The sequence below is a fragment of the Corythoichthys intestinalis genome, chromosome 4, assembly GCF_030265065.1.
Source record: "Corythoichthys intestinalis isolate RoL2023-P3 chromosome 4, ASM3026506v1, whole genome shotgun sequence".
NCBI classification, from domain to species: Eukaryota; Metazoa; Chordata; class Actinopteri; order Syngnathiformes; family Syngnathidae; genus Corythoichthys; species Corythoichthys intestinalis.
The window spans coordinates 20,224,801-20,243,052 of NC_080398.1; the positions used below are offsets into that span (position 1 = coordinate 20,224,801).

At 38.1% G+C, this 18,252-nt stretch overlaps 1 protein-coding gene across 4 annotated transcripts in view; it reads left to right on the forward strand.

Annotated features, from left to right (window-relative positions):
* The window catches only part of pklr (pyruvate kinase L/R), a 69,358-nt gene that overhangs the window by 1,530 nt on the left and 49,576 nt on the right, over positions 1-18,252 (forward strand). Inside the window, exon 1 of one of the 4 annotated variants that reach the window (XM_057835342.1) lies at positions 198-252. The exons of 2 other annotated variants lie outside the window; for them this stretch is intronic. Coding sequence is in view for 1 of the 2 variants with exons in the window: in XM_057835341.1 (XP_057691324.1) it covers positions 4,337-4,340 (4 nt within the window). In the remaining variant the exon portion in view is untranslated. Of the gene's footprint in view, positions 1-197; positions 253-4,073; positions 4,341-18,252 lie in introns of those variants that run through there. One more of the 4 variants, XM_057835341.1, reaches the window with a different exon arrangement.

The window sequence follows — 18,252 nt, forward strand, 5'->3', positions numbered from 1 at the left end:
AAAAAAAAACAACAACAACAATACATAACATTATCAAGTAAAGTAAGTAGTGCTGCAGTTCGATTAGAAAAAAAGGTTTGAATCAAATGTAGCTGCTTTGAGTATTAGAGTGGCATTGTAATGTTTTGAAAGTGTTTGCATTTAGTTTAATTGATTTGGGTGGATACACAGCCCTCTAGTGGCAACAGTGAATATGACATAACACATTTAACTTGGCTGAATCCAGCTGCTCCCTGTTTTGACCACCATGAGGTAAGTTTTTGTTTGAGCTAATGTTTTTTTTAGAGCATTCGTAAGTTTATAGGTATATTTAGCCGTATTGTGGGGATATGTGGTTGAACGATTTGTTAAAAGCATTGTAAAAGACAAAAGTTAGCATTTTACAGCATTTAAGCTAGCGGACCTTTGCTAGCAAGTTAGCCAACTGTTCTTTTGTTGTACTTTGATCCTCTTTTTTTTTTTTACACCGTTTGAGGCTAAGCTCAGTTATTTTAATTCATTTTTAAATGGAAATGCAATTTTATCTTCGCATTTAAATGCTCTTATGACAGTGCAATCTTAGCAAGCCTATGTTTTACATCTTCGAAAATTTATTCTGCAACACATTCAATGTTCCTAATCAGATTGCTCAAATATTCAAACTAACTAGTTGATAGATTAATCGACTGCTAAAATAATCGATAGCTGCAGCCCTAAAAGTAAGCAACAAAATGTTAAAAAAACTGCATTAAGAGTGCACAGCTAGTAAAACATCAAAATCTACTCAATCAGAACTCGGGACCAACTCATCCAAACACATCACAGCAGATACGCTAGTGAGGCGTGAAGATGGGCACTAATGTCAAGGCAATCTGAGACAGCTGGAACTCATCATTCCAGTAAGCCATTTTGAAAGAGTGGACTCTCCCCTGATTTCCACAGGCTCGTACATCAATCGTTATCTTTTTGAAATCCTTCTTTTTTGTCCTCTGTAGTATAGGGAGTATTAAAGGAAAATGAATCAGATTAGGTGCAAAGATGCAATTCTTTATTGTTGACCTAAACCGTAGTGGCTATGAAATGGGCAGTTGGAAACTGCCTTTCTTCGCTTTTTCTTGTGTGACTACCCCACTCATTTAACATAATAAGATTCACTTCACATGTCAGAGGAGATGCATTTCCAACCAAAATTTGCTTAGGCTACATCTACACTAGGACAGATAATTTTCTCCAGGGTATTTTGCCGACTATTTTTATACCTGTCCATACTTTGTTTAAGGTGCGTTTAAGGGCCCCCCTGCTTCTGCAAGGTACGCCTGCATTTGCTCAAACTACGCATGCGTAAAAATGAGAAGCCTCATGTGTTACGTCATCGCCTGCGCGGTGTACCTCTGAACAGGAAACTCATTCCTCGTCCGCGGCAAATTTCAAAATTACGACACTTTCTAAACTGTCATTATTTTGTGACCACTGTTTTTTCCGTGATCGCAATCGAACGTATCATGCAGGAGCGAGAGTGGAAGGGAGAGCAGGCTCGGCTTTTACACGCAGGAGCCGAGTTGTGATTAAAATAAATCTTTATAAAACAACGAAAGCCTGACATCATTACTTCGGATTAGGGTTGCAGCTATCGAATATTTTAGTAATCGAGTAATCGACTGAAAATTCTATCGATTAATCGAGTAATCGGATAAAACATTTTTTTTTAGGTAAAGAGCAATTATAAATATACATGAGAAAACAAGACATTTCGTCTAATATTGAACCATTTTCAGTCAATGTCTTTATTTTCGATGTACATTGTTGAAAACGGCCAACAATTGCATCTCAGATGTGACTAGAATAAAAAAAAAGACTAATTTACTGCTTTCACTCAAAAAAACTTTTAGATCTCATATATATTTATTTCAAAATATTAATTTCTATATATTAAAAATGCGATTATGCTTGATAACACACATCACTTAAAAGTTAGGTGTTTCTCCCACGTGTTTCAATTGATTTTCCATTTGTGTCAAGCTATTTTTAAGTTCTAGCTAAGTTTTAAGTTAGTCTAAACTGTAAGTCCAGATAGGATTTTGAGTTTTTGCAGTTTTCAAAATGAATGTATTGCAACATATCAGGTTATAATATGGCGGGGATATTTGCATGCGTTCCTGAATGCTCGCGCGACGTGCGGAGGTGAGGGAGGTGCGGGAGAGCAAGAAACGTGCCTTCCTGTTGTTGTCGTTTTGGCAGGTGCGTGTTGCGGCAGACTGCAGTCGTGTGTTGGTTGTTCCACAAGTTCCCAAAAAAGAAATAACTGCAATCTAACGAAGCGGTGACTCTTTGTCAACGTTACAGTATAATACCTACTGCATTGGAACACATTAGGGACCACTGCTACTTGGTGTTTCATCCAGCAATGACTACTGAGCTAAAATTGACAATTAGCATGATTAAGTTTTTATTTTACACCCTCATCACTCTACAGCGCTATGTTTTCACAGATTAAATAAAGCCTGCATGTAAGATACGTTAGCCACGCATCGACAGTGGTCATAATTAATAGAAACCTTGCCCTCCGCAGGGCTAACGTTGCGTGAGCGAGTGACAGTTATTTATTAGCACTGAGAAGTCTACTGCTTCAAGATGGCGGCTGTTTACGAACGCCGCTGACTCTGTCATCTCGCATCTAGTTCAACATACAGTACATGTTATATCTATAAGACACATCGGAGGCTACCTGCTATTGCTACCACCGTAGCATCATGCGGGCTAGTTTTTAGCAACGACCGCGTAGTTTGTAGCGGCTGTTGGATGCAGTAAGATATTTTTCTATTGCTTCTTCTTCTACGCACATGACATCAGTGCGTTGTCCCGCATTAAAAGTAGTTTGGGCAAAACGTGATGCTTAGGGCTGGCAAAATTAAACGATTCCTAGACGTGAATAAAATAACTCTGATCAGTTTTTAAACTCGAGTTACTCGAGTTGATCAAGTATTTGTTTCAGCTCTACTTCGGATGTTACAGTCGATGCTCAGTTGCGCTCTCACCACTTGGAAAATGACAAATAGAAGCATATGTTGTGGCGCTGGGTATATTTCCTGGAAGAAGCAACCAGACTACTTGTGCATAAAAGTGGCGATCCTGGAAGTGGCGACAGTTTTGACAGGCAGAAATGTCTTGGGAAAAAAAGTGATCGCGCGCCTCTTTGACTGGGGGTACCACGCAGGTCACTTTTTGGGGTTTAATTTTCCTCTATGCATTTTTATGTACAGTACTTATGTTCGGTCGGCATTGAGTTGGGAGGGGCCAGCCCCGCAGCTGGCTGATGTGAGACAACTCGGGAAACAAGCTCTGTAAAAAATGCTCATCTCCACCTCATCCGCGATGGGAGGACCCCAAATGGGAACTGAATTGAAGCATATTATTGAGATGTAGTTTGAAGGTTCAAGAAAATGTGTAGAAAAGAAAAGAGCAGGAATGCCACGTCGTGATCATCCGCCTCCATTGTTTACATGCTGTCATGCCGTACTAAAAACAGCGACGGCATGACGTCCCTTCCTGAATATCCGAATATTTTCCGGAGACAGCAGTCCATATTAGGCGGCGTATAGGTGGCGGGTAACATTAGCCGCCTACATGATCCGTCGAACAACTAATCCGGATAATAGGCATACTAGTGTGGCCGACATGCCGTATAGTCAGACTAATTACACGTTTAAGGCCATTATCCGTCCTGACATAGCCTTAGACCGGCTGTCTATTTTCAACTGGAACTTAGACCGCCACCTCAGTGTCCAAGTAAGTGTGCTTTTTGTTCAGCAAACTGTCACTTGTGTCATCAAGGATTTCCCTAACTGCTGCGGTTCACTTGGCGTTCACTTGGCGTTAGCGAGAATGAAAACTGGACCCCACTGTGCGTGAAAGATATCAATCAGAAAGTGTTTTATCAGAGCTATTAAGCATTTTCAAATATGTTGGGGTCATGTTTTATCTCACAAATCTGTGTTGTTAGTGTGTGTGAGAGAGTTTCAGGTTAGTGTGAGTTGTATAAGTGCATGCCGCAAATAGGCAAATGTCACATTGAACTTCATCACACTTGAGTTTTGTAATCGACGTGTTCTTCGCGCCCAGGTCCAGAAAGCTTGCCTTTCCCATGTGTGCGTGTAGTGGAGGTTCAGAAGGTCAATGAATGAGGCAGGTGGAGTCATTGTCATGTGACTTCCATTACGACAAATATGTGAGCTAAAGAGAAAAAAGCAGTAAGGCAGAGGAAACGTTAAGAACACAGCCAGCACATATTTACAGTAGATAACAGATATACATTTAAAAAGATCAACGACAGCCATTAGAGGAGCTTGGTGGTGTCAAAATGGGTGAGTGATTCTCAAATTTTTTTGTAAATTATGAATACACGATGTCAATGATGGCGAATGAGTCAATTTCTTGACCATCTCAGCCTCTGAATCACTTTTACATTGGACAAGAGAAGGAAATATAATTTGAGTCAAGCTGTCGTTGACGTTCGTACAAGTATATAAAGAAATTAAAGCTCCTTAAAATAAAACTAAATTGGTTGAATGAAATGCACTGCTTCCGGGAAATTCCACTGCAGTTTATTCTGTCACATAATAAGTTACTAATAAATGATTTCAGTGGCGAACTATGCTTTGTGAAAATGGGCCACCAAAAAGCCACACCCTTCCTATGTCTAGAAAAAAAATTATACACTTTACAATTATACAATTATTTATTATAATATTATTATATTATATTATAATATTTATTATTTACAATTATCTATGTAGACATTATCAATCAGTCAATCAAATTTATTTCTATAGCCCTTTACAAAAACCCAAAAGAGACATCTAAAAACACAGAATTCATAATGATATTGACGGGACACCTTCCCCAGATACTGCGCAACGCCTTCAAGTAGGGGGCCGTCCCAGACTCCGCTTCAGTCGGTCGCAGTTATTCTCAAACGCATGCAGCAATCCAACGCTGGATTTAGGTTGAAAAGTACGAAAGCTATACCGCATACAAAGAGGAAGGATCGTCTTGGGAGTGATTTGTTCGAGGATTCAAGGTAATTTTTATATTTTTCGTACCATGCATGCATGTTGAATCGTTGTGAAAAAAATCAATGGGAGAAATTAACCGTTACGGCATCGGCGTCATAATTCGCTAAATTTACGTAAAATAAATGCCAACTGCCCGTTTTTTTTTTTTCTTTTAACCAACAATCTGGACTTCTTTGCCATACCTATAAAGAATTCAGGGATTTAAGCATTGATTCACAAGAATTTTCAACGTAAAAAGCTCTTTGTGGTGGTATGGCTGCGCCACAGTGGCTTAAAGACTAGCAGCACATTCGACATATTTACGTAAAATCAATGCAGTTTTTTTTTTTTTTTTTTTTTGCTTTTAACCAAGAATCGAGACTGTTTTACGTCCATATCTATAAAGAATTCTGGGATTCAAACATTTATTCACAAGAATTTTCAACGTGAAAAGCTCTTTGTCTGTTTTTCCACTCTGTCAGCTTTGACGGAGACAGGCCCCCTATTAATTCAGCCCCGTGTCCCGTCAATATACAGTATTATAAAGTCTATGATAGAAACATCAGTGTTGTTTTTGGCAGCCCTTTTAATTTTTGTCTTCATCCTTTGGACGAAAATTCTTATTGGTCTTAGTCAAATGTTAGTCATTTCAAAATGTGTTCGTCTTCGTCTAGTTTTAGTCAACAGAAATTCAGACAAATTTCGTCTAGTTTTAGTCGACAACAACAAAATGTTTTCGTCTGTAAACTTCAAAAGCTTTAGTCCATGAATAAATATTTCGAATGATCATTGACAGACGAGCACAAGCACATTATTGTAGAGTCTACAAAAACATCACCATCTTCGTGATGTTAATACACTCTCAGCAGGAAAACCGTACATTATTTTCAATTAATTAAACTCCCCTGGACACAACGAACGAATGTAAAATGTTTTCCAAGGGTTTAAAACGATACCACACAAAATGCTAACGCGAACGCTATGCTAATGCTACAAGTTACGTTTAGTGTGTGATAATCACTCACCACAGACCTTTAAAGGCTAAAGCAACATGGCATATCTAGCCAAGATAAGAAAACAAAACTTACCAAGCAGCACCTGACACAGGGGTTTCACAAAAGGAGCCTGGAGTGGACACAGCGTGTATGTGGGGCGGTGCAACACGTCACATGAGTGACCCAACCATACACTGCTACGATGCCTGCTAACTACACATACAATAAGAAAATTTCACACATTATGAACCTATGACGGAAAACAATGGCAATGGCAACCATCTCTGTATGTTTTAGTCTTTCAAGACGTGTTTTTAGCTCCTCGTCGTCAACAAAAAATTGTTCGTCAACGTCATTGACGAAACAACACTGAAAAAAAATTAAATATGAAAAACTAGATAAGATGATTGAACTTGTCTCACAAAGCACTTATTTCCACACAAAATCCACTCTTTCCAGTCTTCTTCAATGACTTGCTGTACAGTTTATCTGCGTTTCAGGTCAATAAATGACAAGAAATGCCACAATTAGGACACACCGAGTCAATACACTTCAAGGAGCCTCATTTTGGACTAAATAGCCAAGTTACATTTCGCTGGAGGGTGCAAATTTGATACCGACCCGCCGCACAGTTGTGGCTGAAAATAGTCTTGAGCTGCCACGAGCGAGGCACGTTTTCCTCCAAAAATGCCCCAAAATGGGCTGGGTGGCGGCCGTGGCCCTGGGGTGGTGCCCGTGCGGCGTCGCCACTTGTCTGCATGGCTGCTGCACGTTTGGTGGGGCTCGCGCATGGCTGAATGTGACTGGCCGCGCTCGGGTGGGGGGCCTTGGTCGCGGGATTTGTGATGGGGCAACGTAGGGTCAGTTGCCAATGGGCATACACTCACAAGGGATTCACACAATTACTGGTTTCTAGATCACAGAGCTGATTTGTGTACACTCCACACCTCCCTATCACTTATCTTATAGACACCCCCCCCCCTTTCTTTCCCTGGTCAACAGCCCCCCCGCATGGTGTCAACCGGAAATACATCTAACAGACAATAGTACCAACATATTCATAGTTAGTGTAGGCGTTCAATGTATTTCTTGTTGTTGTGTTTCTTTTCTTATGTTTTTCTTTTCTTCTGTTCCCCCAAATCCCCTTCCTGTTTGCTGCTTTGTCTTAATAAACAAGGTATGTTGAATGATCACAACGGGAGCATGTCATACTCTCAATGTGAAACATTAAAACTATTCAGACCAACCGGACACCTAGACTTCCATTTTCCGCGTCAAACAGCTGAACAGGACAGGTTTAAAAAAAAGCCCGAAAATGAAAATCATGGGTCGCTGCCAGGCGGATTCGCACTCGTCACTCTGCATTTATGTACCCCGTTTTGGCCCAAAAATGAAGCTTGGCCTAACAATCAGAATGTCACCCTGATTCTCCAGGCCAGCGTGGCCAAAAATAGTGCAGCAACAAGAGGGGTCCGTTGGTCTATTTTCATCCCAAAATGCCTGAAAATGACCATCATGGGTTGCAGCCAGGCTCATTCGTTCTCCTCATCCCAGCTCAACGTGCGCCCACTTAAAATCAAACATGATTGAATGACTTATCACTCTCCAAACCAACACACATAGCTTAGCCTTCCCCCAGATTCGTAAAGTCCTAACCAATAAATGAGCCAGCTCACGGATAGTGACCGATTCATTTCTTATATGAACTTCACAATAGACATCACGAGATCACATAAATTAAATTTATGTGGTGGTCCAGAATATTTTTAGTCCTTCTCTGAAGGCTTTCTCCACTCATTGTTTTATTCAAAATGATAAAAAGTAGAGATGTCCTGATCTGCCGATCGATCGGGTCCGATCACGTCATTTTCAAAGTATCGGAGTCGGCAAAAAAATATTGGACATGCCTTTTTTAAATATATATATATATTTTTTTTTATTAAATCGTTTTCTAATTGTATTTAACGTTACAGACATAATATGTTACACTCATCCAGAGTCTTTAGTTTAGGCTTAAGGTACAGTTATCAAATTTATCCCGTTAACGGCGGTAATTAATTTTTTAAAAAATTTATCACGTTAAAATATTTAACGCAATTAACGCATGCGCTGCACGACCCACTCACGCATTGTCGCGTTCAATCTGTAATAGGGCTGGGCGATATGGCCTTAAGTACGTATCACGATAAATTGAGCAGATTTACCTCGATAACGATAAATGACGATAAATTCGCCCAAGCAAACTGTTATATAATTTGAAAATTTGAATCAATGCATGGAATACAAATGAACAGTTTCTCGTTAAATTTATTTACCAGCTTTCAATTTAACAATTGCACATGCAGTCTAAACATTAAGTATTAAAAAAAATCTTGTAAACAATAAGAATTCTTGTGTGAACATTTATAACAACTTGTATGACTTGAAAAATATCATCACTTGAATTTCATTAAATTCATTCCGCATTGTTATACACTAGATAGTGGCATACGTTTAGATATTTAGAATAGATACAAATACGACACATCCACCCGCCCCCCAGAAATTATACTTAATTAAAAAATAAAATGTTTCACAAACCTTTCCTTTCTTTTATTCGGCTCAGTTATTTACATCTTATGATTTTGGAAATCCTTACAGTATGCAATAAATAATATTCCTGTTCCCAAGCACTGTGCTTACTGTACTGTAATTTTTACAAAAAATAAACAATACATAGTTACTCCCCGTCATCTAGGACGAGCCACTTACAAGACTAGCACTGTCGTGTATTACAAATACTGCTTTGAACACATCTTCACAGACAAAAGCAATGACACAGGCTTAAAGAGGTCAACTTTAATTGTGTAAATCACACTTAATGACGACACGATCCCCTGGTTGAAATTAGGGCTGGGCGATATGGCCTTAAACATGTATCACGATAAATTGAGCAGATTTATCTCGATAACGATAAATGACGATAAATTCGCCCAAGCGGACTGTTATATAATTTGAAAATCTGAATCAATGCATGAAATACAGATTAACTATTTCTTGTTGATTTATTGACCAGCATTCAATTTGATATACTGTATTTAACAATTGTACATGCAGTCTAAACATTAAATTTATAAAAATTAGGGCTGTCAAAATTATCGCGTTAACTGGCGTTAATTAATTTTTTTAATTAATCACGTTAAAATATTTGACGCAATTAACGCACTTGCCCAGCTCAGACATATTTAAATGTCACTAGAGTCAAAGGCCCACCTGTTAATTGTGTTTTGCGGAGTTTTGCTGCCCTCTGCTGGCGTTTGGGTGCGACTGATTTTATAGTGTAAGTAATTATTGCCATCAACAACGGCGGGCTACTAGTTTATTTTTTGATTGAAAATTTAACAATTTTTATTAAAACGAAAACATGAGGGGTTTTAATATAAAATTTCTATAACTGATTTAGAACTGATTTATTGTTATAATAAACAAATACAGTCCTTATGTACCGCATGTTGAAAATATATATCCATCTTGCGTCTTATATTTCCATTCCAACAATAATTTAGAGAAAAATATGGCATATTATATAGATGGTTTGAATTGCGATTAATTACGATTAATTAATTTTTAAGCTGTAATTAACTCGATTAAAAATTTTAATCGTTTGACAGCCCTAATAAAAATGTATTGTAAGCAATAAGAATTCAAGTATGAACATTTATAACAGCGTGTATGACTTGAACAATGTACATTGTCAAAATCAATATGCCTGTGCAAACATGTAATTGTAACACAAATGACTTGCAGCTTGAACAGTACACTTCAAAAAGACAACTTATTGTTAATGGCTGCTGTGATATAATTATTAAATACAAGTGTTTACTTTATGGTTTAAGGGTTTTTTCCCCCCAGTGCATTTTTTCATAAATGCACGCACAATAAAAATAGCTGGGGCCATTTCTCGGTCATTATAAGTTTCGCCGTTGGATTGTACTTTATGCAGAATTCTTTACCATCACAAAAGCTATCAGAGGAATCACACACACAGACAGATACAAAATAACGCCACATAGTAATTGCTAGATGCAGTCCGTGCCCAATCCACTCATTAAGTTCAGCCGTTTCGACAAGATTAGAGCCTCTATCCGACTCCATAACGTTCATTTGTAGCGTTAGCCGCTAGCTAGCGTTAGCCTGGCTACCAGTAGAAAGCACTGAAAGCACCATCTCCGGAAATCGTGAGAACAAAGGAGGACAGCGGGTGAAAGCCCGTCTGGATGCCACCAAGAGTCTACTAAATGTCGGTTGAAAGTTTGGTGAACCTCCCTTAAGCCACACTCCATCACGTTTTGCTTGTAGCGTTAGCTGCTAGCGTTAGCTTACCGGGCTTTTGTTTGATTGGCTTCCTGATGATCACGTGACTCCCAACGTAAGCACATTCACTGCTTTCTTAAAGGGGAATGAACATAGACGAACAACACAGAATCAAAGCGGGATGAAAAGACTATTTTCTTGTTTTATTAATTTACCGAATTTACCGACATGGTCAAAATTACGTCGGTCATCGTTAAGAATTTCGGTGACGGTAAATTTTCGGTTTACCGCCCTGCTCTAGTTGAAATAGACACATCCACTTAATTCTATTGGATATGTAATGCTGAGGCAATTTGTCAACTTTACTTTTAAAAAGAAACGTGCACTGTTTATCCAGTAGATGGGGCTCTTGCAGTTTGTCAAACAGGGATTCAATTTAGGGCAATTGTCTTAAAAGTGGTTCATTGTTTCAGAAAGCCTCGGTTTTTCCATCTCTATCTGGAACCCGTCAAGAGTTTACTTAATGTCGGGTGAAAGTTTGGCGAAGCTAACTTAAGCCCGACTTCATCCCGTTTACTTGTAGCGTTAGCCGCTAGCGTTAGCTGCTAGCGTTAGCCTACCGGGCTTCTGTTTGATTGGCTTCCTGAAAACCATGTGACTCCAAACGTAAGCACGCTGTCTGGTTTTTTAAAGGGGAATGAACATAGCCGAACAACACAGTCAAAGCGGGATGAAAAGACTATATTTTCTTCTTTTATTAGATTACCGAATTTACTGACATGGTCAAAATTACGTCGGTCATCGTGAAGAATTTCGGTAACGGTAAATTTTCGGTTTACCGCCCTGCTCTAATCTGTAATGGCGCCGTTTTACCTATATATAGAGCTAACATGCAGCGTATAATGAGTAGAGTGAATTTTGGCAGCCTTTGGAGCCTTTTTTTAATTGGCTAAAGCCTTACAATCCCTCTCCCTACGATTAGAAATATTGTGGGAAGCAATGTGGGGAAGAAAGGTAGTAATTGATCTTTTTCTTAACACCTTACTTCCCAACGCAGAGAAGATATATGAATTGGTACCACTACGCACAGTCATGGTTGCACTTTCCATCATGCATTTTGGCAGAACAGTTAAATGGCTACAGTATCATTTACTGAAAGCTCAACAAATACACTAGATGGCAATATTTAGTGACAATATACAAAGTCACATTTATCCTTTAAGAATTACAAGTCTTTCTATCCTTGGATCCCTCTCACAGAAAGAATGTTAATAATGTAAATGCCATCTTGAGGATTTATTGTCATAATAAACAAATACAGTACTGATGTACTGTATGTTGAATGTATATATTCATCCGAGTTTTATTCATTTTTTTCTTAATGCATTGCCAAAATGTATATGATCGGGAAAAATTATCGGGAATGATTGGAATTGAATCAGGAGCAAAAAAAAGCAATCGGATCGGGAAATACCGGGATCGGCAGACACTCAAACTAAAACGATCGGGATCGGATCAGGAGCAAAAAAACATGATCGGAACAACCCTAATAAAAAGTAAACTATTTCAGCAGAATGTAAAATCTAACTTTTTCAAACATAATTGCTACAGACTCTGATCACACGCAAGAATGTGACTCATTGCTACACGGTCGTTCTTGTCCCATCCTTTGTTTGACCTGTCTTATCTGATCCAAAACTCAGTGACCCCATGGACGGTGTGCACCGGCTGACATCTTATTTTATTGTGTGTCAGTGGGACTCGGATTGATGTGTGCAGCAGTGCAGCACAACTGGGTCACGTGCGGTTTTGGGGACAAAGCGGGGGAGGTTCAGTTCAATCACCTCTTCTACTTCTTCGTCACTTACAGAGGTGCAAATTGCAAGCATGACTGATTGTGAAAGCCTTTCCAATGGACGTCACGGTGCTGCCAATCAATTCTATTCCACGCATGAAAGAGCTCATCCGTACAACCATTTTCTCGGCCACTTGTCCTCACAAGGGAGTGAAAAATCCAATTATATTTATATTTAGCTATTACTGTAGCATTTTAAGATACGGATGACCCAACTTGTGAGTTTTTCGAGACTTGAGCTGTCGTTTGCCTGATTTTTTTCTTTGACTTGTGACCAAAAATTGGAGAGTTCAAGTGTTGCATGTGGCAGTGAACTCAAGTTAACTCATCTTGCATTAAACAGCAGTTAGTTAACCGCTAGTCAAAAGCTGTTTATTGCCATTCAGAGTTAGTGGCAAGTTTAATGTCCAAATAAACATACAAATAAGAGTTTTTTTAATATTGTGTTTTTGAAACTCTATAACTACTTAATGGTCTACCGCAGGGGTGTCCAAACTTTTTGCAAAGACGGCCAGATTTAGTGCGGTAAAAATGTGGGGGGCCGATCCTGGCTGACGTCCTTTACGTAGAACAATATATTTCGTCCTTTACGTAGAACAATATATTTAAGCAAATTTGAGCAAGGCATTCTGTGTGTCACATTTGCTTTATTATTTTTTTAAATTAATAATTTCAACAATCTCGCAACTAGCCTTTTGTGGCGTTCTCTTTTGACTCTCGGGCTCTTGCGAAATACTGCTGCTGTGAAATTTAACTAGCTTCAAGTTGCTTCAATTCCTTCAATTTCTCGCTGTGTATCTTCCCTGTAATCTTGTCTAGGGCTGCAGCTATCGAATATTCTAGTAGTCGATTAATCGATGATCTACTTAGTTCGAATAATCGAGTAATCGGATAAGGAACATGAAAAATTAAAATACCTGAGCTGAGCCTCAAATGGTATATGTATTTTTTTTTAAAATGAGGATCAATGTACAACAAAAAAACAACTGGCTAACTTACATAGAAAAAGTCCGCTAGCTTAAATGCTGATGTTATTTTATAATTTTTTTTTGTTTTACAATGCTCTTAACAAATGGCTCAGACACAAATTCCCACAAAAAAAACGGCTAAATATACCTATAAACTAAATTAAGAATGCATTAAAAAACATTAGCTCAAACAAAAACCTAGCTTACGTTGGTTTTAACAGGGAGCAGTTGGATTCAGCCATGTGAAAAGAGGCAGACCAGAGGGCAGTGTATCCACACTCATCAATAAAACTAATTGCAAACACTTTTAAAATAAACCATTAAAACAGCACTTTAATTAACAAATACTCGAAGCAACAAAATTTAATTAGAGTATTTTTTTTGGAATCGAATACTCGAGTTAATCGATTAATCGTTGCAGCACTAATCTTGTCGTACATGTCTTGTCTTGTTTGGTAAAATCGCCTCACATTGAACTCTTTAAAAACAGCGACTGTCTCTGCAAATGAGGCAGACACAGTTGTTGCGTATTTCAGTGAAGAAATAGTCCAATTTCCACCTATCCTTGAAGCGTCGGCCGTTGCAGTCAACTTCCTTTTTTTTTTTGTCGCCATTTTAGAAAATTGGAAGGGGTCACATGGGGTAATGTTGCTTAGAGACTGAGGCTTTTAGTGGGTAAATGAGGAGCAGCATTTAGTGTGTAAGCTACTTCATATGCTGGTAGCAGGACTGCTGACCAATTTATTAAGTCTGTGTGCGGGCCAGACGTTATTGGTTTTATGACAGAGGCTGGGGGTCGGATGAAATTTGACCACGGGCCACATTTGGCCCCCGGGCCGGACTTCGGAGATCTGGTCTACTAGCTTAGTTTAAACACATACTGGAAAGTTCCAGAGGTACCTCAACATACGATCACTTCGACACACGATCTTTTCGAGGGCGGATGTGGATTGTTCTGCTCGGGGTAGTCGAGCCGAAGCTCGGAAGGAAGCAGATGTATAATCCGACAAGTGCTGCGCATAAAACAGGTCCTGGGGCCAAAGCAAAAAACAAGTCATTAACCTGGAATCAGAGCAGTGCAGCAGCACGTGTTGATCGATAATAACTAGGGCTGTCAAACGATTAAACTTTTTAATCGAGTTAATTACAGCTTAAAAATTAATTAATCGTAATTAATCGCAATTAATCGGAATTCAAACCATCTTTAAAATATGCCATATTTTTCTGTAAATTATTGTTGGAATGGAAAGATAAGACAAGATGGATATATACATTCAACATACGGTACATAAGGACTGTATTTGTTTATTATAACAATAAATCAACAAGATGGCATTAACATTATTAACATTCTGTTAAAGTGATCCATGGATAGAAAGACTTGCAGTTCTTAAAAGATGAATATTAGTACAAGTTATAGAAATGTTATATTAAAACGCCTCTTAATGTTTTCGTTTTAATAAAATTTGTAAAATTTTCAATCAAAAAATAAACTAGTAGCCCTATTCTGTCCTCAATGTGTGTGAGTACACAAATTGACAGATAGCGAACATAAGTTCCAAAAAGAAATCAGACGGTGTGGCAAAGTTGCATGGGCTTTACTGAAGTCATCTCTTTTTGACAGGAGCACGTTTGTTGTATTTTTGTAAAACTGAAAATAACAAGGCAATGTGTCAATAACTTGCATAAATCACAAAATAACATAAAATGTACACACACGTGTCCATTTGAGCAGTAGCACTAGCCAATTAGCTCACAAGCATCTAACAATGTAACTGCATTTCACCATATATGTGAACAAATTCAAATACACATCATCAATAACTATCTAATGCTCATGAATATAAACAAAGGAGGAATATAACTCACAAGCGATGCATGTATTAGACACAAACAGTGTGATGGGGCTATGAGAACTGCCACTGAATACTGGATGCGGACGTTAGCTGGTCTGAATAGCACTGTCTATTAGTGTGAGTTCGCGTTGACATATAATCACGTCAGAAAAGCGCGCCGAAACCCAAATAATCAGCTGCACTGAATCGCCAGCAGAGGGCGACATTACGCCACATAACATATGCAAGTCACACCCAAGCGCCAGCAGAGGGCGGAAAAACTCCATAAAACACAATTAACAAGTTGGCCTTTCACTGTACTGACATTTAAATCTGTCTGAGCGGGCCTAGTGCGTTAATTGCGTCAAATATTTTAACGTGATTAATTTAAAAAATTAATTAACGCCCGTTAACGCGATAATTTTGACAGCCCTAATAATAACACAAACAACAATTTTCCGCGAAGAACGACTTGTATTACTATATCTTACTAAGTTGTGAACATTGTCTTCATAAATATCCATGTCTGTTTATTAAACACTCCAAATTGTCTGTAGGCGTGAATCTGAGCTTGAATGGTTGTTCGTCTCTTGGTGTCATGTCATTGGCTAGCAACCAGTTCAGAGCATTCAGTTCCTGCTCAAAGCTGGATTAAGCTCTAGCACCCCCCCTACCTTCGTGAGGATAGGCGTTACAGATAATTACTGTGAGACACTACCCTCAAGTAGGCCAGGGTATGCACTTTTAGCTATCTCATTTGCGTTTAAAAACCTCATCACTGTATATATAACAACATTAAAATAAATGCAACGATATATTATGCAAATTTTATTTATGAGCTGGCATACAAGTTTACGTGTATGGCACTTCTTTCACCAAAGGTCATCTGTCATAAGCACTAGAGAAAATGCATGGATACTTTAGTGTTGTATAAAGGTGAACCTTTTACAGTTGAATAGATGAGGTGGCAGTGAACTCCAGGACCTGGCTGTTTTGAGAGCCTTATTGAGGCCGCACATGCACACCCTTGGTGATATTGATGACACAGCTTCCAGCTGATTTGTTATCACCTTCATTGCTGCTTAAGCTCATCGCTTGTAGACACGGACCTCGTTGATAAATGATCATGAGGCAGCATTTGGAGGATTTAGTCAATGACATGGCCATCTCAAAAATATAAAAAAAGAGGTGTGTGACCTTTGTTACAGGCAAAAGTGAACGTCATTCAATATGATCAAAATTCTTGTAACATAATACTTCATTCTTGTAATATAGTAATGCAGCTTCATATTTTAACTTTTACCAGTACAATATGTTTAAAATTATTTTCATCCAAAATTCTTTTAATTTAGATTTTTTTTTTTCTTGAAAACCAAACTTTTCGAATCATTCTTGTAAAATAGCAGTTTCATACTCATTTGTATCTTTGACTTCCAAGCAAAGATTGGTAATAAAAGCTATGAATTAACATTTCATGACTATATTCAAACTAGGCCTGCACAATATATTTATATATAATATATATTACGTTTGAATATCGCCATTACGATGTGCGCATGCGCAATAGTCCTATTGCAGGTTGTGTGATTATTATTATGTTTTTTTTTTAGGGCTGTCAAAATTATCGTGTTAACGGGCGTTAATTAATCTTTTAAAATTAATCACGTTAGAACAGGGGTGTCCAAACTTTTTGCTAAGGGGGCCAGATTTGGTGTGGTAAAAATGTGGGGGGCCGACCCTGGATGATGTTCTTTACGTAGAACAATATATTTAAGCAAATTTTAGCGAGCCATTCTTTGTGTCACATTTACTTTATTATTTTTTTTAATTAATAATGTCAACAACTCGCAACTAGCCTTTGTGGCGTTCTCTTTCGACTCTCGGGCTCTTGTGAAATACTGCTGCTGTAAAATTAAACTAGCTTCAAGTTGCTTCAAATTTCTCGCTATGTATCTTCCCTGCAATCTTGTCATACATGTCAGTGTGTCTTGTTTGGTAATATTGCCTCAAAATGAACTCTTTAAAAACAGTGACTGTCTCTTTGCAAATGAGGCAGACACAGTTGTTGCGTATTTTAGTGAAGAAATTGTCCAATTTCCACCTATCCTTGAAGCGTCGGCCGTCATAGTCAACTTTTTTGTTGTTGATTTTCGCCATTTTAGAAAATTGGGAGTAAAGAGTCAAATGGGGGTAATGTTGCTTAGAGTGCTGCTGCCTTTTTAGTGGGTAAATGAGGAGCAGCATTTAGTGTGTAAGCTACTTCATATGCTGGTAGCAGTTCTTCTGACCAATTTATTAAATCTGTGTGCGGGCCAGACGTTATTGATTTTATGACAGAGACTGGGGGCCGGATGAAATTTGACCAAGGGCCGCATTTGGCCCCCGGGCCGGACTTTGGACATGTCTGCGTTAGAATATTTGACGCATTTAACACACATGCCCCGCTCAAACGGATTAAAATGACAGCACAGTGTAACATCCACTTGTTACTTGTGTTTTTTGGTGTTTTGTCGCGCTCTTCTGGCGCTTGGGTGCGACTGATTTTATGGGTTTCAGCACCATGAGCTTTGTGTAATTATTGACATCAACAATGGCGAGCTACTAGTTTATTTTTTGATTGAAAATTTTACAAATTTTATTAAAATGAAAACATTATTAGGGGTTTTAATATAAAATTTCTATAACTTGTACTAACATTTATCTTTTAAGAACTACAAGTCTTTCTATCCATGGATCGCTTTAACAGAATGTTAATAATGTTAATGCCATCTTGTTGATTTATTGTTATAATAAACAAATACAGTTCTTATGTACCGTATGCTGAATTTATATATCCGACTTGTGTCTTATCTTTCCATTCCTACAATAATTTACAGAAAAATATGGCATATGTTATAGATGGTTTGAATTGCGAGTAATTACGATTAATTAATTTTTAAGCTGTAATTAACTCGAATTTTTTTTTTATCGTTTGCCAGCCCTAGTTTTTTTGTTGTTTTTTTTAAGCAAAGTTTTGGTTTGCTTCATAAAAGCAGCAAGTGTGCCATGACATGGCTTCCTGTAGCCCTTATATACACAGTAAGCTTCATCATTCACAGATAAAGCGCCTTAGCCCAGATTAAACGGTATTATCTGAATTCAATAAAGTATTGCGGTTTTGCAATTTTTTGCACTTTCAGTCCTTAAATAAATTAATAATGAATGAATAAATAAATACAATTAAAATAAATTGAAGCACCTTAAATCTAGATTGCAACGATAAAAATGTTACGGAAA